The following is a 24777-nucleotide window of genomic DNA, read 5'->3' as shown; positions in this document are numbered from 1 at the left end:
TCCCCCTCCATGCCTGTTTTCCCGGAGTTTCGTAATTTCTAAAGCCCACAAGGGTAAGATAAACTTTAGAGAACCAGCACCCAGATGACATTCTGTTACGTAGGTGCGTTTAATTTACATGTACGTGTCAGGAGGAAGGAGAGGAGGGGAGGTGGGGACGTCTGCTTGTGTCTCAACCGTGCGCATGCGCTAGGCTTACAGAGGAAGGAAGCAATGTCGATAGAGGACCCGTTTTTCGTTGTAAAGGGGTGAGAAATAAACAAAAAGAAACCGAAAAGCTGTTTTTCGTGAAGACGTTTACTTATATATACAAAGTATTATTAGTGATAATCCGCACAATGACTCTTCGGGGTACTTTTCGGAAGTTATGACAGAAGAGTTAGCACGGAGATAGCTGTAACTAGCTAGCTAGCTTGTATACAGACATACAGTGGCGCAGGGATAGTTTATGTGCTTATGCTTGCGAATGCTATTAAAAGACAAGCTTAACATATCGTGGTTCGTTTTTGTTTTACTTGACTTGAAATGTAATTACGCTGGCTGCTGCGAGTGAGTGTGGTGGAGTGATTTATTTTTTTTAGCTAGAGACGGATCTGTACACAGCCAAGTGTGTATGGAGGGTGTAGTTAATCAGCTGCTATGCTCCGCATTGTAATTCTTGTGTCATGTGTGTCTTTGGTTTCCAGGGAGGTGCAGAAGGCCCTGTCTCGCGCTCGGGGTCTGTTTGATCGATGGGAAGAACTGTTACAGGAGGGGACACAGGTGAGCTGTACTGCAGCACGTACCATTCTTGAAAGAGTAGCGGTGGATGGTCATGCTGTAAGCAGGAAGGGTCTCTGATAGCAGTCAGTCTTGCAACCACTGTGAAGAAGCCTCTGACCAAAAAATGCTGTATCACAGTTTCATGACTGTCGTGACATGCTAACAGCTCACTATCCGGGCAGCAAGGACCATATTCCACAGTAACATGTCCAGGTCGACACCAGCACTGCTAATCCACCTCATTTGCTTTTGCTATTCCTGTTTAAGAGTGTATTCACACCTGACACACTCGGTCCACTTTAAATGGACTGTTGGTCTGGACCTTTGGAGCAGGTGTGAATACACTCCAGCGAATTCTTCTGTGGACCATTCAATTGGACCAACACATGCTTTTTGACATGGTCTCAGTCTGATTCCAAACAAATTCTGGTAATGGTTTGCCTCGGGTGTAAACACAGGTCGCCCTCTGAACCAATTGTGGGAAATATACTATTGATTGCTGGACATTATGGTAAAAACAAGCCCTTCGGTCTTGCTAGCACTACTACTGTATGTGCTGAAATTGTTCCTGATCCTGCATTTTCTGCCTGCATGTTGTGTATCTGTTAGCAACACTCATTTACAGAAATTAGAAATATCCCAATGCAAAAAATTTCCTTAATGAGCCACTCATGACATTCAAAATTGTATCGCAGTTGTAATACTAGGAAGCGGGACTTTCTGTGTTTGATTTTTTTTTTTTTCAGGTCTGTGATTTTACAAATTGTTGTCCACTTGTAAAAAAAAAAAAAAAAAAAAAAAAGCACAACGTGAAAGCAAACTGCACCAAACGAGGGGGAAAAAAAAGTGCACTTTTGGTCCGACCCAAACAAGCAGACTGTCCTGGTGTGAATAGTCGGGCAGAAAGGTGTTGGAGTCTGGGTTTTGATCCTTGCCCAGTATGATTGTCAGAAATGATGGTTCAAACTTTCTCTTTCACTCTCTGCTCTTTGGTCCTGCTCTGCATCCATGAAACAACGATGGGTTGCATTGAATTTAATTTAGGGTTGTCAATGTAGAAAAGATTTAATACAAACACACAACACACTTTCAGCTTTTTCTTTGTGTTAAAAAAATGTCGTGTTGAAATCAGGTGTCATTTTCCTTTCTATTTCATACTTATGCATAACTTTGTGTTCGTTCATGACATTAAACCGTTACAAAATACATAGAGTAAAGTTATATTTTTTTAAAGGACAAAATGAAGAGTAAAGTTATATTTTTTTAAAGGACAAAATGAGAAAATAGTAACTTTTAAAAAAAAATCTGGTTGTTTTTTATTAGTTTTCTTTGTTTTTCAGAGGAACTTGTAGTATTTGTCGTAATTGCACCAGAAATGCTGCATTATAAAACATTGTGTAGCCATTTGGTTGTTGAGCATTGGTGTCTGTGGTCTCAGGTGAGCCGAGATGAGCTGGACTGGAGTGCCAACGAGCTGAGGAACTGTCTGAGGGCCATCGACTGGGACCTGGAGGACCTCAGTGAAACCATCAGTATCCTTTAAATCCAGAACCTCACATGTTGAGGTTCTGGACTGAGCATCAATATGTCATTGGATGTGTGAACATCTAAAAAAAACAATTAACCTGCAGCAAATAATAAACTCCATCCATCCATCCATCCATCCATCCATCCATTTTCTGCCGTTTATCCGGAGCAGCTTCAGAAGGGAGACCCAGACTTCCCTCTCCCCAGCCACTTCTTTCAGCTCCTCCGGAGAAACCCCAAGGCGTTCCCAGGCCAGCCGAGAGACATAGTCCCTCCAGCGTGTCCTGGGTCTTCCCCGAGGCCTCCTCCCGGTGGGACATGCCCGGAACACCTCRCCAGGGAGGCGTCCAGGAGGCATCCTGACCAGATGCCCGAGCCACCTCAACTGGCTCCTCTCGACGTGGAGGAGCAGCTGCTCTACTCTGAGTCCCTCCCGGATGACCGAGCTTCTCACCCTATCTCTAAGGGAGAGGCCCAGCCACCCTGCGGAGGAAACCTATTTCGGCCGCTTGTACCCGTGATCTCGTTCTTTCGGTCATGACCCAAAGCTCATGACCATAGATGAGGGTGGGAACGTAGATCGACCGGTAAATCGAGAGCTTCGCTTTTTGACTCAGCTCTCTCTTCACCACGATGGACCGGTACAGCGCCCGCTTTACGGCAGACGCTGCCCCAATCCGCCTGTCGATCTCCCGCTCCCTTCTTCCCTCATTCGTGAACAAGATTCCCAGATACTTAAACTCCTCCACTTGAGGCAGGATGACCCCCCTGACCCTGAAGGCACTCTACCCTTTTCCGGCTAATAATAAAAACTATAGATTGAAAATACCAAAGAAAGTACTAGATATACTACTAGATATGGGGAAACACATTATGAGGAACTCACAAAAGTTAGATGTAAACATCTAGTTAATGTTTTTAACAGATATGATACTCTTTCTGCTTTATAAATGTGTTTAAATGAAACACCAATTATGTCAGCTGCTTTAGATTCCCAGGAGTAGGTCGTCTCTTATACAAAGAAATTATCATTTTATTCGAGGACGCACCTCAAAAAACCCAGACAGACAAAAAAGAAAATCCAAAAATTATAGAAACAGAAACGACAAACAATTATTCAGTTAAAATTGAAGATTTTAGTGTGAACTGGTGTGTTTTCTGCTGTGAGGTAGGTGGAAAGAGAAATTATGTTTGGAAGAAGTAAAGAGTTGGGTGTCATCTGCCTGGCAATGAAATATTTGAAGAATATGTGGCCAACGGAGCGTGATGGATAATGAATTAAAGGGACCCTAATAGGCACAGGAAACGAACTGAAAAATGGGATTTAAACTGGATAAACCAAGTTAAGCCTGAAATATATGAGGAAACCAGCCATGAGGAATATGACTGGTGTCTGAATCAGTCTGGCTCAGAAATCAGACTGATTTTGTTCTTAAAAATGATGCTTATTGGAGTGTGAGCAGAGCCGTGAGGCAACAACTTTCTCAAGCATTTTTGAAATAAAAGGAAGGTTTAATGTAATATGTTGAAATGTAAACTACTTCAGACATTTTTGATTAACCTTAACTGGATCAGGCATTGTGGAGTCAAATCCAGGGAAGTTCAGGCTGGGCGACAATGAACTTCAGGAGAGAAGAGACTTTGTGGAGCGCACCAGGAAGTCGGTTCAGGTAACTTTATTGCTACGAATTTGTCTGTAGAACCTCTGCATTTGTATGAATATTAGTGAGATTTTTGTGTTCTCGCTTATGCACCTGTACATTTCTTGTTCAAAGACTGATAAATTATTAAATAAAGTTTAGTACTTATCCATTAAAAGTTAGTTTTCTGTCCTTTTAAGCTGTCTGGAGAACTTGTAAAAACCCCAGAGTTTAGTACGTTGAAAATAAGCTTATATTTAAATGTTATTGTTTAGATGTTATGTAAATGTCTTTATTTTTACATGTGTGTGCAAATTGTGGCTACTTTCAAAGCAGACATCACCTTCGATGGGGTCGCCATGACAAAAAAGAGAACTGCACGAACAAGGCCAGCTGTAACTTTACCGTTAATTATTGCCAATAAAACACACTGACTTGAGCTGCACAGCGCTTTTTGTGTTTTTACTGTAAGCAGCCCCGAGTTCTCGATACACGTCACTTTGTTTTCACATCTGTTGAGGAACTCTTCACCTTAATAAAGAAAAGAAAATATGAGTCAGCTTCTAGAACCACTCAAAAGTAAAGCAACCATTTCTAAAATAGATCTGAGGAGAACAAAGTCATTTGAGACAAATGAGACAACTTTCAGAGAGGAGCTTATTTCTGGTTTTACTGGCACAACAGAGAAAAATCTCATGAATGAAACTCGTGAACTGAGGCAAACTTTTAAAATGATTGCTGTATTGCTATTTGTGGAATAATGGAAAATGTTTCCTTGCAGGAGATGAAAGATGAACTGTCCAGCCCGTCCGCCGTGGCTCGGGCAGAGAAGAAGAACAGACAGGTTAGCGCTTCCTTTAAAACACAAAACAATCCACAGATTTCTTCGTGAATTGTTAAAAACGACACAGCTTTGTTTTTCTCCTGTTATTTTTGCGTATTTGGATCTTACGTGTGTTTGCTCTGGGCCTGCTGGCTTTGAAGGAACAAGACCGCTCGACTGGACTGGAGGCTCACCTGGTGTCGGCCAACTCCAGGTACATTCAGGAGCAGCAGGAGCAGCAGCAGGTAAAGGAAGAGGCTGAACGGAGGCACAGGCAACGTGAAAGACGAGTAGAAGGAAGAATTAGATGCAGAGCAGAAAACGGAGGGTGAATGTTTTTATCAAGTTGATGTTTCTATAACTTAAAACATTTGTGGAAAGTGCAAATTGGACAGAAAAGAATCAACTATTTGTTCAAAAAACCTTTTTTTCTAATGTTTAAGTTGCAAAGAAAAGAAAATGAAGCTATATTTATTGGAAATTGTAGACATCCATTAGTAAATCTGTTAAAAGTGCTGCATTTAATGTTTACCTTAAAGCCCTATGAAGTTTTTTTCCAAGTTTTAATTTCAAACTTTTTTCTGAAACATTTGTTTTATTTTTCTATGGACATTATCATAAATTAGTTTTAAGAGGCTGTTTACAGCCTCTTAAAACTTTTTGTGAAGCACATACTACGGATTTCAAGTAACAACTCATTATTAATCCAGTACAAGGCTATCACATTGTTTCCAAGGACAACCAACAGTTGTCCTTGGAAACAACTGTTGGTTGTTTCCAAGGACAACCAAAAACCAGAAAGTTTTTGGTTGTGTTAAAATATATTTTTTAAAACTGCTCCATTTAATTCTAAAGGAATATGGCTGCAAAAGTGTTAATAAATGTACATGTGAGCGATACCTCGGCAATCTGATACCAAGTATTGCCGATAATAATACTCATACTTTTTACTATTTACATTTGATATATCGTCAAACTTTAATCTTTAGGGGGTGGGGGTTTAAATTTTTTCCCCTTTAAATTATTTTGTTAAAACCTCATCAGAATTTGGACAAAAAATTAAAGGTGTTTACAAAATATGTTAATAACATACAAACATGTTAAACAGAAACGGTAGATAAACAAAACAAATTTGCATGCAATTTTTTCCAAAAGTGCAAAAAATTATAATTTGAGAGCAAATCAATATAAAATGGTTTTTGGAGGTAGAGTTGAAAAACTACAAAAATAAAATTTCAAGAGGAAATATGAAACTGATGCATCCACCTTACCATACTGATACCAAATGGGTATCGATATTCTAGATATTGTGAATCGATTCACCCACCTTTCTCACAGATACGGTCATTCTGAGGTTCTATAAAAAATATCGCCATACTTTTCATTTTATTATTTTTTAATCAATTTTTGTGCCATTACATGTCAAACTTAAGAGGTTTGTGAACTTTTTATGTAACAGCATTTATAGTATTTCATAGAAGAGGTAACCCAACTTAAAAGAAAAAAAAAATCTCTTCCTGATTCAAATTTTTTACGTTTTTCTTTTTTTCTTACTAAGAGATGTTATCAAAGGTACCACACAGAGGGATAATAAGATGAGTAAAGGACGTGGGACTCACTCTGGGTTAAAGATCTGCTTCTGCTTTCACGCTGTGAATGAAGTGAAGGATTCCTTTCAGCGTCAGACTGAATTAGATGTTTGGGGTTTTTTTTGTTTTACTTCCTGTGGTGTGGGTTGACAGGGGTGTTCAACGATGCAACTGTGTCATCATTACACTTCCTGTAAGCCTGTAGTAAAGTCAGAGATGAATTGGAAAAAAATGCTGCATTCTTTACGCAGTGACTGTAGTTTCTGAGCTGAATCAGAACTTTTATTGCTTCTCTTTTCAGTGACGAAGAAAAAGATTTGAATAAAATGCATCATTTTATGATGAGCTCTCAGTTCACAGTTATGTGCGGGAGTTTGGGAAAAGGTGACTGAAAGGTTGCTAAAGTAAACATCCTGGAAGCGGATGTTAGTCATTGATGAGACTGAAACATGTTTGTTTGTTTTTGTGTGTGTAGCTGATCATACAGGAGCAGGATGAGCAGCTAGAGTTGGTGTCGGGAAGCATCAGAGTGCTCAAAGACATGTCTGGACGTATCGGAGACGAACTCGACGAGCAGGCTGTGTGAGTGCTCCTGCCTACAGAGCGCTACTCATCTGGGTGGTTTTCACTTCCTCAAGAATTTGTTGAATTTTACTGTAAATTAACTTTAACCAAATAGCCAGCGTCAATGTGATTCAGCTAGGAAAATCTAAAGATTGTTTCTTGCTCTTGGTATATTTAAATCGGAGTATCTGCAAAAGGAAAGCTCCAGATAAGCTCCAGATTAATGATTATGTTAAGATCCATTGTTATAAACTGGTAAAAACAGATACATTTTTTTTCATTGATTTTAACATAAAGCAGACTTATGGTTGTGATCGATAGCTAATTATTCATGTCAAGAGCAGAGGTGAATTCTTGGAGATTGCTAATATTTTCTATGGTTGATCAAAAGTGAAGTAACAGGTGAGCTGTAATAACTTACACAGTGGGTGTTGATGCAGCACAATCTGTTAGCATATAAGAAAATAAGTTCTTAGTTTCCAGCCAGTCGGATTAAGTTTGCTCAGTTCTGCTCACAACCAGATTTCTGTGCTGGCTCCTTTCACATATTTGTGTTTTGACATCATTCGGTTCAGTTTGCTTATCTGGTCTCCTTTTGTTTTAGCATGTTGGGGGATTTTGGAGATGAGATGGACCAGACGTCATCCCGCATGGATTCAGTCCTGAAGAAGCTGGAGAAGGTTTCGCACATGACCAGCAGTAAGCAAACACATCTACCGGCCGTTTCCTTGGGGTTCGGAAAGCCTTTCTCCCCAAACAATCTGTTTTACGGCGTTTGACTCTGTGCTCCGAGACTAGAGGTTGATGTTCAAGTAGTTCCTACGTGCTTTTCCAGACTCAAACCACACATTCTTAATATTTAAATACAAAGATTTTCCACAAAATTGTGGCAAAGTTCTGAATTACGCTGACACTGTATACGGAACCTCAAAATTCTGAAAGATGACACAAAGGTGGGAAGGAAGGAAAGGAGGGAGGATATAAGAAAATAAAGTTAAAAAGGGACAGAAGGAGGAAAGAACAAACGACAGGCCCGGAGGAAGGACACAGTGAGTGGAAAGAAGGAAGGGCGTAAGGAAGACGGGACACGTTGAATGAATGAGGGAATCGAGGACAAAAAAATAGGGGAAGGGCACAACCAAGGAAGGACTTGAGAAAGGACAAGAAGAAGGGCAGAAAAAATGAAGAAAAGGATAAAATGAAGCAATTAGGCAAAGACAAGGTAGGAAGGAATGACACAAGAAACAGATGAAGAAATGGAGGAAAAGGAGTATACAATTGAGGATATAAGGAAGGAAAGATGGACAACACTAGAAGGATGGAAGTATCGCTGAATGTTGCTAGAAAGAAATAATGAAAGTAGGTAGTGAACAGTACTAGAATGAAAGAAGGAAGGATTGATTGGGGAATGACACAAAAAGAAAGAAGGAAGCAAGGACACCAGGAAGAAATGAAGGGATGGTGAAAGAAGACAGGAAGGAGGAACAGAAGGGGTGGGAATATAAATATTTTACATATACATTTATTTTTTTCATAGTAAATCAGATCAGAAAAAAAACTGATTTTTTTTTTTCCTCCATGGAGGAAAAAAAAGTTCCTCCATGGAGGAACCATGAGGAAAACTAAATCCAGCAGACTGCAGCAATAGTTTTCTCCCCTCTGCTGCCCCCTCCAGGTCGAAGACAGTGGTGCGCCATCGGCGTGCTGGTCGCCATCATGATTGTCGTCCTCATCCTCTTCTTTGCTCTCTGAAGAGCTCTGACCTCTGACCTCTTGACGATGTTCACCTGTCAGGATGAATGGACAGAAAACGATGGAAAGAAGAATGTCTCCTGCTCTTCCTTTCCCTCCTAAAATCACTCCTTTTACTCACACCGAGGAGAAAACTGCGGCCTGCACTGAAAGGTTAGGACGCGATCGTCAGATCCGTTTTTAACGGATCTGGTGGAAAGAAGAAGAACTTTGAGAGAATGTCGGAGGTGTTTTTCATATTTGTGCATTGCGATTATTGATGCTAAATGTTGGTCTACAAACACAAACCACACATTTTCATGCTTCTGGAGATTATTTAGAGCAGTCACTGAGAACGGTGTGGTTTGAAAAATCCACTCAAAAAACACACTCGTGGAGGTACTTTGGTAAAATGTTTGAAGTATTACATTAATTACAATCCATCTCTTGGTGTTTTAACCCAACACAAAGAGTGGCGGGCTGTTGCCTTAAATATATTTTTATACTATTTTTGAACCGTGCATCATGTTCATGTGCCTACCTGTTAATTATAATGACAAATTATCAGTTAAGCTACCGGGTCTGGGGCAGCCTCGGTCACATCCACGTCTCATCGAAGAGGAAAGCGTTAGTCATAACTGAAAACACTGATTTTAAAAAAAAAGAGAGAGAGAGGTGCACTTCGTTTGGTGTGGAAACGAACGGATTCCTGAAGAAAACCGTTTTATTTCCCGCCCTGAAAGAGASCGGGTGAAGCGGGGGCTGCCGCCACGTGCCTCCGCAGCGCCGTCAGACATCAACCCGCGCGATTGGCCGGGGCTTCGTTACTCTCGCTGGCTGATGAGAGAAGGCCTTGGCTCGGAGCGAATGGGTTCGCCTCTTTTATTTAAAAGCGTCTGCTAATTGCGGAGAGAAATGGTTGCTGGGCAAGATGCGTCTTTGTGCGGGCCAGAGTTAGGCTCACAGCGCCCTCTGCTGGATGCTGAGGGGTTTTGTTGTTTTATCTGTTCAGGCGACACTAAGGTGTGCTAAAGTGCTGCATCATAACCACAATGCTTTAATGTGTGTGTGTGTTTGAAAGTAAATTCATTTTACTGTACTGTCTTCTGCAGGTTCAACTTTTGTTTTTAACTCAAATCTAAATGTCTTCAATTTAAATTTTTGGGGTCTATGTTCTGAGGAAAAACAAACTTGTATACCATTTGTCCACAAATGGGTCAGGATACATTATTCTCTATGAAGTTTTGGCTTGAAGATAAAAGCCTTCCCACTGCCAGAGCCAAGTGAGATTTAGTCCTCTTGGTGCTTTTATGTCTCCTAATGTGTGCGTTTTTACATATTCAGTGGAAAGAAACGAACAAAAACTATTATTTGTAAAACTCCTCGAAACATGTTTTGCACTTCAGTGTCACCTGTAAGATCTGTTGTTGTCAACTGGAGGTCAGTAACCATTAAAGTATCTGTAATGCTTTTTTTTTTTTTTTTGCAGATCTTGCGGCACATTTCAGTTCCCACAAACATCTAATGTGACTGCATTAAATACTTATTGTATTTAAAGTATCAAGTTTGTTTTTATCAAATTGCCTTCACTCAATTCAGTATAGTAGATAAAAATGTGATAGAGGAAGCTGAAGATTGGTTTTAATTCTGCTTTTACAGGTTACTTTAAACTTGATTAAAATTGAAACGGTTTATTTAGTTATTTTGGATTGTTATGAGTGGCGTGGGGTTAAAAAACTGCCATTAAAAGTCTTGAATAATTGCCAGCCATCAGGATTTATCTACCTGCAAGACGGCTGCAGACAAGCGTTTGTTTTTGTAAAACTATGACTTATTTATGAGACAATGAAGTAGTTTTTGTGCCCATAAGCAATATGATTTTTCTTTCCTTTTTTTTGTCACTGTTCATGGTCCTTAGCTGCCTTTTTTTTTTTTTTACATGTTGGCAGTTTTGAGTCCGGTCTGATCAGGTAAAATCCCTGAACATTGTCTGATTGCTGCATCTTGGTGTAATTTTGTCGTCCGATTTGTTCTCCATGAAGCAACCAAATTCATTTAGAACACCCTGTACACTGACTGACCTGTATGTTTGAATGAATACAGTATTTTGAGTCTCGGTTCCTACTGTGATCTCCCTCTTTTTTTATACATGTAAAAAACTTTCGCTTGCTGGAAGACACCGTGCGAATGAGTTTTTAATTGAAAGGCACTTATCAAAATGGAGACCTCGTCACATCCTTCTCTAGAGAGCTGAACCGTCGTGTGAAATTGCGTTTGGTTTAGCTGGAATGAACAGAGTGCGGGTCCCTTGTGCCTGGACGTAGTTCTGAAAATAACCTGGCCGCTGTCCTGAGGCTGGCGTTTTTAAAGTGTCTATAAAAAGTATTCACCCCTTTGGATGCTTCACCCTTTTTTTTTTTATTGCTTTTACATATTGGTCATGATGAACAAAATTAGGCTTTTTTTTTTACCCCTTTAATGTTAAAGTAAAAACTGATTTCTACAAAATGACATTTAGCATAAAGTGTATAAATATTCACTCCCTTTGAAGTCACTAACCTGTTTCAACAGAAGTCTGGCCAATTGCTGCTAGTCGTCTCACAATGAGGGGAAAGGAGATTGACTTGAGTGGACAGTGTGTTTCAAATGATTATAGTATAAAAACACCTGTGTCTGGAAGGTCCCTTCACTAGTTAATCAGGATTCCTGGCTACCATTACAGTATGAAGACAAAAGAAGACTGAAAGCAAATCAGAACAGTTTATTGAAAATATAATTCAGGGGATGGATGCAAAAAAATAATCTCTGAGGCACTGATGGATTTAACCGGAGTTCAGTTAAATCCATCAACAAGAAATGGAAATAACATGGCATGTGTAAATTTGTCTAGATCAGGCCGTCCTTGCAACACTTATTTCTTGATTATGGATCATTATGACTTGGAGGTAATGGAAAAATAAAATTCAGATGCAAATTTTAAAAAAATTGCTCAACCAAAATACCTCAAATATGTACCGTAAACTTATTGTGATAGGGATGTACCGATATGAAACTTTGAACTGACATTAGTTATTGGTTGTATCAAACTGAAATAGCTGTTGCAAACATTCAAATATTTAGAGATAAGAATAATTAAGATTAATAGGGGTGCCCAAACTTTTTCATGACTGTATATTTCCCAACTGTGAACAATTGACATTGCTTCTCTGTCAGTTGAACACCCCACCAATCATGTGCTGCATATTGATAAGTTGAAGCTCCAACATAGGCAAATACCGGTATTGATGCCTATCTGGCATCCCTAGTTTGCAGTGTTTCAATCACATCACCTCTTGACATTTACTTCTTATTTTATTGTAATAGCCTAGTAGCACCACTAGGACACAATTTGTGTTGGGAAGCTTGTGGATAAAAGGTGGGAGTGCTTAACATCCTTGGCACGCGCTTCAAATCCAACAAAAATTGTCAAACATTTACTGTGGTAACATTAACGGATGATTTCTTCGTCTTTTAAATACTATTTTGAAATATTGTGAGACGTTTAAAGGAAAGCCGTCAAAGGTCAGACAGGCTCCTTCACATTCTTTAGCTCCAACAAGAATGGTGTCTGGTTTCTGCCACCGTCATCTAAAGGCTTAAAGTATAAAGGTCTTACAAATGTCACAGTCCAACCAGCAAAAAGCTTTTCACATTTTCTATCCTTTCACACCTTCATATCTATAAAAAATTATAGATTGACACAGAAGAAATTTTGTAGCATAAACAATTTTTGGGGCCTGGTTACCCTTCACTGGACAACTGGGAATGAACTCAACCGGGAGAAAAACTGACACAAAAACAGAAAGACAAAACTCAGCAGTTCAGTTCAATCTTGTTTTATTACAAATCTTTTATTAGGATATCCATATTTTTCCTCATTTTTGATCATCAGTCTGGTTTCTTTTCCTCTTTACAGTAGTTAATGTGCAATCATCTTTATTTCTGGGTCACAGTTAGGAATTCACAAAGTTTATTGGCACTTTGAACACGAGGGAAAAACTGGCGTGGACACGGGGCAGTTCGGGGTGTAAGGAACAATCGGCTTGCATGGAGGTGGCGGGACTGAGGGTAGGAGGTCTTGGGTGTGTGTGTGTGTGTGTGTGTGTGTGTGGAGTGGGGGTGAAGGGTGGGTATATTCTTTGACATCGATGGATGCTACTGCATTATTTTGTGTTTTTTTTTTCTTCTTACAAACCTTCAAAAATCTGTTTTCCCCTTTTCATTTATCCGAGTTATGAAGAGTAATAAAGAATAATACCTCATGCTGCGAGTGCACACCTAACAATCAAACTTTGATAGTGCTTCTATTTTGTAATGTACAGTTCATATATTTATATATTTATACCGGAAACTGAGAAAAGAAGTTCTGTAAGCTATCTTCGCCCAACAACACCAGAGACAATCAAGAGGTGGTTTTCTTTCTTTTCTTTTTTCAAAAATGGTTGTTGACGGTTGCTATGGTCCTGTGCAAGCCCCGCCCCTTCCCCTGCTCTACAAGTATGATTCTGAGGTAAGACAGTTGACATGAACTCTCGGCTTGCGTCCCGTTTCTGTAAAAGCCCTGCACTGTGTGTGTGTTCAAAATGGCCGTTTTGACCCTCAAAACAAACCCAAAATTTTTTTTATACATATATATGTTTATATATATTAACCTGCTTTGTAATGGCAGCCACAGCAGTCCAGAAAGCTGCTTGCAGAGCTGAGATTAAAGTCTGCTATGGCTGAGAGCTCCAGAGGTAAACTGGTGATTTTTTTTTTCGTCTTAAAACTGCATCAGCGACACAAAGACACACACACACACACGTATCCTGACGGTGTGCAGGTGCGTGGGCGAGCGTATGCATCTCGGAGGTTTTCCCGTTTTTTTTTTTTTTTTTAAATGTGTACATATACAGTGTATAGAGCTTTATATATAGAAGTATGTGTTTTGTCTCTGGTGTGCGGGGATGTCGGAAAAGAGCAAAGTAAACAGACGTGGATTAAAAAGACCACAGAGAAGAAGACAGAAGGAAGTTGTGAAGATTTTTGGAGTCTCACAAGGCGAGTGAAGGTGGTCAAAGCAGAACCGCCGAGGATCATGGGAGAAAAAGGCTGTGACGGTGAGGAGGACAGAGAGGGAGGGATAAGCTGTAAAGACGTCACCTAAGTATTGCCATCTTGATTCAAGAAGGTCTTGCGTTTCCTTCCTGCCCTTGTCAGTTCTCAAGTCAAGATCTTTCTTGTTTTAATACATGTGATCACACTGTCACTGACATTCCTTGTGGTTTTCAACCGGGTTCCCACAAAGGAAAAAAAAAATCCACCCATTGTTTCTGTAAGTTACACTGGGATCAAGTGTTGAAAACATGTATTTGTTGGACACTTTCCACCTTTTCATTACCAAATTTGTAAGTCGAAAGCACACACAAGGTTTCTGACGGTGAAACCCACTGTAATTTTATGTCGGAAACGGGATTCAGTCCAGAAAATTAAACAGTGTTATCCATTTACACTTTGAATAACGGGTTAAGCGGCGGCCTTTAAGACCCGCTAAAATCTTGTGTTTGAGACTCTAAGGAGTGAACGTTTAAATTTTGCTCTCGTGTATATAAAAAGGAGCCAAATTGTTTTGTAAATTTATTAAAGCTCAATATCTACGTATGTTTATAATTAAAAGATTAGTGGATATTGTAGTTCCATGCCTCTTAGATTGTTTGCATAGAGAAAAAGTGGCTGTCAGCAAATGATTATCAGCTGCATTAAGACACAATTTCAACACTTGCTGGTAGAATTTGACTTTTCATTTTGASCCCATTTTTTTTCCAAGTCTGTAGAAAGCAACTGCTTTCTTAACTTTTTTGAAAGATGGCACAATTTCTTCAGATCATCTGAGATTTCAATCAATCGTCAGCTGAAATTAGGAGATGGGTTTTTCTTTCTTCATGTGCGGATTTCCAGTCCTGTGTGAGAACCCTGTTCAATTCATCACCTGGCTTACACTCCACCCAACTAGACGATCTCCAAGAGCCCCATTCCTCACCCCACCTGGGGGGAGACAGCTTGAACTGTTCACCCTTCATCATTTCAACAATAAACATCTTTCAGAGAAGAGAGAAGGGGAAAGAAATCAAATAAACASCAATAGTACATAAAAGTAAAAACAATAAAAACAAGGAATTACATAGAAAACGACTCCTCATATTAAATCTACACCCTTTTTTTTAACCCCTTCCCCAAGCAAAAAGTCCCTCTTCAGATGCCAGCATTCATATACCACAGATAGGAAGTGACAACAGTGAGCGTGCTCAGAAAGGTGCAGAGGGCTTTGGCTCTACAGGAAAGTTGAGCGCTCCCCAGAAGGTGCTTTTATTTCTTATTGTTTTTTTTCCCCCACTCTCTACAAGTCACTTTTTTCCCCCTATCTGTGGGTCGGATGAGATCAGGAGTTAACCGATGCAGACTGACGGACGGATGGAGACGTCGGACAAACAAACAAGTGGCGTGCTCTTGTTTGTTTTGTTTTGCTTTTTAAACAATTTTTTGGAAGTGATGTCAGTATTTTTCAATCTATTTGGCGTTGTTGGCGGACATGTTTGGAGGGTATTCTGTAGTGTTGGATAATAGCGGTGGAGGCTCTGTGGCGTCCGCCGTTAAGGTGCTCGAATRAATACAGTGATCGACTCTTTTACAATCATAGTTCACCGCTTTTTGGGATCCCCTCCTTCCCGCCACATGGTGGGTTTTGGCAGTTGCTGCAGTGGTTGAGGCCCCCCCTTCCCCCCATTCCTTCAAGCCGGAGCACCTGGACCTGGCCACCAGGTGGCGTTTAAAGAAGGATTTTAAACATTCATGTAGCGGTAGCTTATGCTTTGAGAAAAAGCTGGTTCAAGAACCAGTTATTGTAAACTTGATTGGGTCAATTGATACTTTTAAGAGTGAGTACATTTTTATTTATGACATAATTTGGTTTAAAACAGTCATTTAGACTTGCAGAATTGACTTGAAGTGAGCCTCACAGCTTTTTGTCTTCCTGTAACATCCATCCATTCCTCAGTCGGGGCACCCCCTGACCCTGCCCGACAAAATCCTCRGTACAGTAAAAACTAAACATCTGGTCCAGCATTAAACACSCAGATCCCCATCACAATACCCACAGCACCTCAGTCATACAATTTCAATGTAAAAATATGTGGTTCTCTTTTTCTAAACTATCTTACACCTAACCGTGTATCAACCGTTTACGCAACTCTACATACAGGCGTTAAAAGATGAAATATTAGTAGCATCTCTTTTAAAAATAACTTGATAACTAAAGACTCAAATGTGAAGCAAAAAAAGCAAAATGAAATGTAACATTATCACACACACACACACACACACACACGCACACACACACACACACACACACACACACACACAAACAAAACACCCTCTGGCCCACCCAAACACGAGACAGAACATTGCCTTTAAATAGCTTCCCTACAAGAGGGCAAACAACGCGATTAACAGCGTATGGCACTAGGAGATCCAATTCCTAAGTTCTTATTAGAGATGCGGTTTTCAGTTTGATCCACCCTGACCATTRGAAGCAAGAAGAAAAATAAAAAAATATCTGATCAGCGAGCACAAATCAGAGCTGCAAGGACGTGATTTCAACAATCTTCAGTGGTACCGCTGTTGCTGAGTGAAGACAATTCAGCCTTTTTTTTTGCATCAGTGAAGTGTTTTTAAAAAAAAAACTATTTTAGAGGAAGCACAGATGTAAGAAACTGTTCTACTACATGTAGAAATAAGGATCATTCAGGCTGCGGGAAATTAAGAGAGAGCAAGACTTTCAGGAGAAACCTAAAATAAACAGCAAAACAGCTYCATCATTGAACTCTTCTGTTGAAAAACATGTTGGATTTGGAAAKGCTGGCAGCCTTTTGGAAATTCTCTAACACACTCAGAAGTTTTAGCAAKGCAAACTGAACTAATCAYGCTTATTGCTAAAATGAAATGTAAAGACAGTTTAAAATGTTAACCTCATATTTATTTCCTGTTGGTTTAAAAGTAATTGGAACATCCTGTTTTACAAGAACTGCTCTAACACTGTGATGTCACATTTTGTTCTACTGAGCGAAATTAATGGCCCATTATGGCAGAAAGGAGAGACAGARTATTTTGAATTCTGTGATTATARTTTAATTTATGTTAATTGGTGTTGGCTAGTCGAAAACTGACCAGTGCATCTCTAATTACACATTTTGTAGTTCAGACAAAAATTGTCTAAACTTTTGTCATAACAATTTCCTATTATCTTTTTTTCTAATAAAACACAAATACATGACTTATCTTATGTTTTGGAGATATTTCTTTGTTGAAATGCCATTTTAAAATTTGTTACTTTTATTTTGTTCTCTTGCCTGCATCTAGGTGATGTTAATCCACTGAACAGACAGTAAAACAACACTGAGGTCAATWTGTTTCACAGTAGTTCCCATCTACTCTGCTGCATAAACTAATACTTATCATTGCTTCTTTCCAAATAAAACTTTCAAATATTTTAATCAAAGCTGCAAACAATGACTTTTCGTCATGAAAAAAAGTCCACCAATTTTTGAAGCCCTTAAAATCACTCAGCTTTTACTGATGTACTGTTAGGCTMTGGTGATGAATAAGAGAATTTGGATTATGGTTATTCTTATAACTGCTTAAAATGTGATAAAAATCCAAACTGTCCAAACTAGGGGTGCACGAATTTCGGACCGTCATCGATCTTTAAAAAAAACCTGGCCTGCCGATTCCAATTTTGGCTAATACAGGTAGATAAAGTCAGTGGAAAATTTTGTTTTTTCATGYATCAGCCAATGGCCAATCTCACAAAATTAAGGAAATCGAGGTAGATTTTTTTTCCTGTGCCCCTAGTCTAAATAGTAAAAAAAAAAAAAAAATCCTTACCAAGTGAAAATCTTCTCCCCTCTATCCATCAAAAAGATCCTAGAGGAGCTTCCAGCACAAAGAGCTCATGCAGGGTGGCAGATCATTTGTTCTGGCTTTGTGGCTACCGGACCTGGGCTCCAAGTCCATCGTAAAACCTTGAGTCAAATAGAGGCCGTCTAACAGCCATAACTTGGCCCAAAGTGGATCAGCCCGCTGATGCCAAACATAGCACATGTAGAAAAATAAAAGAATGTTGAAATCACCCAGTCAAAACCTCAACTTGACTGAAATGTTGTTGCAGGTCCTTTAGAGGGCTGTTTGGATCTGGATTTCTGTAGAGCTCGAACGACTGAAACAATACTGGAAAGATTCGTTCACTTTTTGAAACCAGATCGTTCCGACTTATTTCATTCAACAGTCCAGTGTGTGTGTGTGTGTGTGTGTGTGTGTGTTTCCTTTTTGTACATTTGAGGATGGTTGAGATCAGATACATAAAACCCTAGGAGTGAAAAGAGATGTACTTTCTTTTCACCTGTGACTATGGTGAACAGTGCAGCTCTCAAGAATTGCATACATGATTATTACTTTTTAATATAAGCCAAAGTAAACTGACACTGATTTACTGGACATTTCAGGAAGTTTCCCGCTGTAATAAGAACAAGGACAGTTTTTTWWAAAATGTCTTCTAATGCATTTTTTTRAAAAACAAGTCTAGATTTTTAAAAATAATTCCCTACCCTGCAGCTCAGTCACGTATTCATCATTTTTCCCATTTTCTAACGTGTGACGACAGACGAAGAACACACACGGTGTCTAATATGAAGACCACAGTTGGGAGGTGTGACTGCCAACATGGCTGAATGGCCTTTCCAGCTGTGGAAAGAAATATCTTTACAGCAGAACCTTTCRGGACAGAGGGGAGAAGAATTCAAACAAACAAGTTAAAAGAAATTAACTGGGTGGATGGATCTTTAGTGCTTTGTGGAGAAGCAGCTTCCAGTTTCTATGCACCACAAATCTGGAAGAAACTTCCAGAAAACTGCAGAAATGCTGAAACACGGAGTTCCTTTAAATCAAGGCTTAGAGGACATATTCAACATATTTGATGTATTTTTGCTTGATTTGACTAAATGTAGTGATTACTGCTTGTTTCATAATTGGTTACTGTATTATATTTTTCTGGTGTAAAGCACTTTGAACTGTCCTGTCATTGAAATGTGCCACACAAATAAAATTGACCAATTTCGTGTCTGCAAGCTGTGTTTACCGTTTGGAGTCGCTTTAATTTTTTTGTGCAGATGCACCAACTGGGCTTTTCCTGCACAGATTTATTTTCTTTTTTGCTGAGTTGCTCTGAGTTGTTGATTCCCATTTTGAAAGTTTCTGCCTTTTTTCGTCTTTCCACAAAATGAACGTATAACAAAAGAATGYGCTGAGGGCTCATAGACAGAGGTAGTTGTTTTTGAATCAAACAGTAGATTACGGAATTAAGATTGTCCATATTTATACTCGATGCACCCCAAACCTTAATCTGATTATTTTAGTGCACCCTGTGGGATTGATGCATTTACGGACTGAAAATGGACGACCTTCTCAGTTTGRATGCATTTAAMGAACAGGAAGTAGATTCCGATTTTTCAAGATCCGACCTGCCGATCGACGGAAAGTTGGGACGATTTCGATCTCTGGCGGATTGATCGGTGCAACCCTGGGTTTTTATTATGTCTACTTCCCCCCCNTTTTTGTGCAGATGCACCAACTGGGCTTTTCCTGCACAGATTTATTTTCTTTTTTGCTGAGTTGCTCTGAGTTGTTGATTCCCATTTTGAAAGTTTCTGCCTTTTTTCGTCTTTCCACAAAATGAACGTATAACAAAAGAATGTGCTGAGGGCTCATAGACAGAGGTAGTTGTTTTTGAATCAAACAGTAGATTACGGAATTAAGATTGTCCATATTTATACTCGATGCACCCCAAACCTTAATCTGATTATTTTAGTGCACCCTGTGGGATTGATGCATTTACGGACTGAAAATGGACGACCTTCTCAGTTTGRATGCATTTAAMGAACAGGAAGTAGATTCCGATTTTTCAAGATCCGACCTGCCGATCGACGGAAAGTTGGGACGATTTCGATCTCTGGCGGATTGATCGGTGCAACCCTGGGTTTTTATTATGTCTACTTCCCCCCCRCATTAAATCCTGCAGCATTAACAAAAGAGCACTGAGGTGTTTATCTTCCTATAGCAGACCAAGAGAGAGAGGGAGAGAGAGGGAAAAAAAGAGGATCATCAGCCTCTTCTCTCTCCTCTCACTCGTGTCTTTGTCTGGTTTGAAGCTTGGCTCGTGTGACGGCAGAGTGCCGCAATGCCTCATCTGTCCTGGGAGATTCTTAACAAACATCTCCTCCTCAGGAGGAGGCGCGGCTCGGCGCCACCTTCTCCTCGTCTTTCTGCTCAAATCCAGGATAATTAGAATAATTGTCTGAACCCACTCGGTCACTTGCTTTAACAGTCTGGTTGATATTCACCTCATGATTGGCTGCGTCTCTTCCCCGTGCGTTCCTGCGATTGGTCAGCACACGGCCGCCGTGGGACACTCTGTGCCTTCCTTCCTCAATACTCTGATTATTAGGAGGCGCAATAAGCATAAAAAAATTTTTAAAAATCACCTTTGATTCATCTGATTATAAATACCTACGCCCGGTGACTTTTCAGATTTGCATTCAGATAGCTCACAGAAACACACACACATATCCCCACACAGACAGCAACCTATTTGGCAGCTCCATCTGTTGTTGTAGACAGACCGCCCACACACACACAAACACACACACACGAGGATGCACATATATTGGCAGGGATTTGCATTCTGTAAAGAAAATGGAGTCGAGACGAAAACGATGGCGCGCGTAATGAAGCAACAAGGGACCGACGCCGTTCAGCTCCCTTCCTCTGCGTGTGTGTGTGTGTGTTTGCTGAACAGACAAAGGGGGAGAGAGAGAGAGAATTGTACGTATGGAGAAAGAAAGAGATGTAAACAAAGAGGAGAGAGAGGGAGGGAGTTGTCAGGAAGTTGCAGCTGCAGGTTTCTTCAGGACGCCTGACCAGGGCCTGGACAAGCTTCTTGTTTTAGCGAGGAGCCTAAAATGTAAAAAATTCATGATTTTGCTCTGCTTTTTTACTTTGAATTTACTTTACATTTTTTCGCTGGGTACAGTACACGCATACTGCAGATGTGGATAAAAAGAAAGGTACGCCACCCTGTTGGAGGGAAAAAAAACAAACAGCCACTCATCTCATTCTCTGTGCATATACCACCCACTTTCTCTCTCTGTCACACAAACACACACACACACACACAGATATATACACAGACCTTGTAGAGCTAAGCACCCAAACCACCCACACACAGCGGCAGACATGCGCAGTCGCAACGCAAAGCCAGACACACGTATGCAGCACATAGATCTGAGACGCACACCAAGCATGGACGTATGATCGCACGAGCACACACACACACACACACACACACACACACACACACACACACACACACGTGCTCTCCCTCGCGAGGAGGCAGACGTTAACGTGCCATAAATGGAGATGGAAGGAAGCGAGAGGAGCGCATCCATACATTAATATGCATACGCACGCTAAAAACTCACCCACACATTGTTCGTCCTCTCTCACACGCACACACACACACACACACACACACACACACACACACACAGACATACAAGGCAGTATGCATGCATGCATTCATACCAAAATCATCCAAGCGTGCCTGCTCCCACCACCTCTACCTCCTCCCTGTCTATTCGTTCGTCCCTCCTCTCTAGGGAGGCTCACACTGTCCTCTTCCTCCGCCGCCATCTCTCTCATAGATATTTCTTTCCCCCGTTTAAGGAGCTTCTACACACACACACGGCGCTGGATTTAATTTGAACAGCTGATTTAGAAATGGCAAATAATAAATTGTGCACTCCTTGTTCCCCAAGTCTTCTCCTGATTATTTTTGTCCTACTTTACTTTGTAATTTTTTTATCAAATCTGYACCGTCCTTCAGGTACYGAACTCGACTAGGCTGCCGTAAACTGTGCTATGACTGAGCAATATAGCCTAAAATCAATATTGCGATTTACTGAAGAGTTCACCTCAACAACGATGAATGGAYGATAATACTACTCCCACCCACACCGAAATTAAAGAATGTGATAAATACTTCGCAGTCAGTTATWTTGATGTTATAATTCCTCTGGACCGGTTTTTCGCAGTTATTTTCATTGCCACTTTAATGAACGTTAAAACAGCTAATGCAAATAAATTAAGAAAGATTGGTACTTTTAGTTGTTATTGAACAAATAAACTAAACAAGTTTCGAAGTATGAAATAACTTCTAACGTCCTTGCTGAACCCAAAATGTTGCCTAATGATTGATGCTTTTTTTTGAGGGGGGAATGAGCTGCTGCTTTTCCTCCTCAACCAGCTCCCCCTTCAACAATTCGTATTTCCTCTATTTCCTCAACCTCACAGTCCCTTTCACATCTTTCTGGCAACTAGATGGGGTGGAGTCACGTGACTACAGACTGTACAGGTAGCGCAGCGTCTTAAAGGGACATGACCATTGCCTAACCTATACACAGCCAAAAAAGACATTACCACTTTCATTTCCTTTAAATACTGAATATACCAATTTGGGTAAAATGACGTCGGCCGTTGCCATAAATTTCGGTCTCAGATAATTTTTGGTTTATCGCCCAGGCTTAGCTTGTACCACATGCGTTTTGTGCTTCTCTGTCTATTCATAGAGAAATRTTAATAAAAAGATTACATTATATAAATACATAAATATATATGAAAACAAATGAAAGRGTGGGGAGCAGCAGAAAATATCTGGTAAATTCCCAGAAACTTTACATCGAATTCATGGGAATAAACTGGCMAATTYGGAGAAAATATCAAATATCACTTTTTTGTTGTTGTAATARGAGATCCATTTAATATTTTGAGGTAATCATTAATGTATATCAAATATGTTTTTTTCCAGCAAGCACATTTGTTTTGGTTGTATTTACCCAGAATGCCCTTTGCTATAGTACGTTTCCTGCTTTTGAAGCGTTCTTTGGTCCGCTTGGCGTTCACATATGCATTCAAACCGCACCAGACTTCACTTCACCTGAACCAAGACCTGGTTTGTAGCCGGACCAGAGTTTGCTTTTCTTGCTCAACATCAGAGTTTGATTACGTATTCACATCCCCCCAAATGAACCTGTTTTTTTTTTTTCTTTTTTCTTTCAGATAAATGAACTACATAGTTGATTGAAGCGGATTAAACAGGGCTGGTGTGAATGCACCCTCAAATTCCAGGTTTGTTCCCATATATTCCTGCTGATACACATGGGAAGTCTGGAAAAATCTTTCCATAATTTTACCAAAATGTATTTTCTAACTACGGGGTTAAAGACCTTGTTATTTCTTAACACTGATCTGGAAACTGTGAGTTCTGGTCTGAGGAAAACCTCTGGATTGTGTTTGTACAACTCTGATTCGGTCTACCAAGGAGATTCAAGACGATTCTTTTTCTCGCTTATCTTTTTCTTGTCATGTGTGGGGAAGACCCAAAGATTTGTTGACGGTCACAAGCTACTTAGTCAACTTTCAGGCAATTTACTTGTTGTTTTCTGTTTTGCCRCACAGGCAATAAGGTGCTTAGGATTTGCTCCATTAAAACAACTAAAAGAAATGATTGAACAGAAACAAGCATAAGAAAAAGGAATGGACCTTGCTAGCTTATTGTTCTTAGTCACAGCAATCTAGTCAAGTAGTTTGGGTAAACAAACATAGCAGATATGTTAGATATGCATAGGAGGTCACTATGCTGCTATTTGTCTTTTCGCACAAACAGCACCTTCAATGTCTAGTGTACGGATGAAGATTAATGACACTAAACTTCTGTACTACTGCTAAATATGTCTAAAAGTCACGTTAAAAGCACTGCTGCTGTCATCAACCTCACTGTGCGAGATAAACTGGGGCTCTTATCGATTGTCACCGTTCCTGCTGTTTTAAATGTTAGCATTATTGCTTTGTCCATCGATACAGGAAGGTTCAGYTTTACTTTGGTCAGTTTGTCTTTTCTTGTGGTCATTTCCTGTATTATGGAGACAGTCACACATCAGCTCTAATTGAATACCATGTTCTCTTATCTTTAAGTGAGTTTGCTAAAAAACATTTCTTGACACTTTTTTTGCTCTTTGAATTAATTATCCTAAATTACAGTAAATGTTTCTTTATTTCATGCTGCTGCAATAATAGGGGAACTTATTTATTTATGGCACATGTTGGTGGAAAATTAATATCATAATGTTACGTTTTGAATATAACAGTGCAGAATACATGTTCATGAATAATATCTGCCAAAACACACATTTTTTTGTACCTTAACTCCACTGAACAGTTTTATATTTCATCCTATTTAAAATATATTTTTTATAAGTTAGCTTAAAATCTCAATATTTAGCAGTAGCATTATAATAATATAGGTCTCATTTTTAAAATTTTATTTAATACTGGCAAATATCCGTATGAAAACGTAATGTGTTGAATTCATCAGACATTCACATGAAGGAGAGGTTTCACCAGTTCTGGGTCTATGTAAAAAAAWAAAAATAMAAAAATAAAAYGACTTAAAATATGATAAAATATAGCAGAAACAATCATTTTGAGTTGGATAAACTTCAAATGTTTTGATTGTTGCACTATCTGTTTTTTAAGTAATAGATGGCCGTCCACAGTTTGAGATTAAATCTCGTTGAAATCACGCATTTTGGCAATGTTGCCCTGCCGTTGTGTTCTGTCTAAAAGATCAGAGATCCTTGAGATTTATTTGACACATCACAATGCCCTTCATGTTCAAAATAACAGTTGGCATAGTCAAAAGCCATTACTGGTTTTGATTAATTAATCATGAAGGAAAAAAANGAGATCCATTTAATATTTTGAGGTAATCATTAATGTATATCAAATATGTTTTTTTCCAGCAAGCACATTTGTTTTGGTTGTATTTACCCAGAATGCCCTTTGCTATAGTACGTTTCCTGCTTTTGAAGCGTTCTTTGGTCCGCTTGGCGTTCACATATGCATTCAAACCGCACCAGACTTCACTTCACCTGAACCAAGACCTGGTTTGTAGCCGGAC

The 24777-nt window shown here is 39.6% G+C and overlaps 1 protein-coding gene across 3 annotated transcripts; it reads left to right on the top strand.

Moving 5' to 3' along the window:
* The first annotated feature begins 150 nt into the window (after positions 1-150).
* On the top strand, positions 151-24261 carry stx10 (syntaxin 10). Of its 3 annotated transcripts, none has more exons than XR_535081.2 (10): positions 151-248; positions 687-762; positions 2201-2294; positions 3865-3959; positions 4711-4773; positions 4914-4997; positions 6817-6923; positions 7510-7604; positions 8581-8810; positions 22878-24261. XR_535081.2 is itself a non-coding variant. In XM_008424298.2 (9 exons), the coding sequence occupies exons 1-9, from the start codon at positions 214-216 to the stop codon at positions 8655-8657; spliced, it is 726 nt and encodes a 241-aa protein (XP_008422520.1). In that variant the 5' UTR covers positions 151-213; the 3' UTR covers positions 8658-10761. The 3 variants fall into 3 exon arrangements, 1 of the variants encoding a protein (XP_008422520.1); XR_535076.2 differs by lacking the exon at positions 22878-24261 and adding an exon at positions 10126-10761; XM_008424298.2 differs by lacking the exon at positions 22878-24261 and having other exon boundaries at positions 8581-10761.
* Positions 24262-24777: the final 516 nt, after the last annotated feature.

This window comes from Poecilia reticulata, linkage group LG1, assembly GCF_000633615.1.
Source record: "Poecilia reticulata strain Guanapo linkage group LG1, Guppy_female_1.0+MT, whole genome shotgun sequence".
Lineage (NCBI taxonomy): Eukaryota > Metazoa > Chordata > Actinopteri > Cyprinodontiformes > Poeciliidae > Poecilia > Poecilia reticulata.
This window is presented reverse-complemented; position numbering and strand designations above follow the sequence as displayed.

Coding starts and splice junctions, on each gene's coding strand:
- stx10 (XM_008424298.2), top strand. CDS start 214: ATGTCGATAGAGGACCCGTTTTTCGTTGTAAAGGG. Junction 2,295..3,864: donor GGACCTCAGTGAAACCATCA/GTATCCTTTAAA, acceptor TAACTGGATCAG/GCATTGTGGAGTCAAATCCA. Junction 3,960..4,710: donor GCACCAGGAAGTCGGTTCAG/GTAACTTTATTG, acceptor GTTTCCTTGCAG/GAGATGAAAGATGAACTGTC.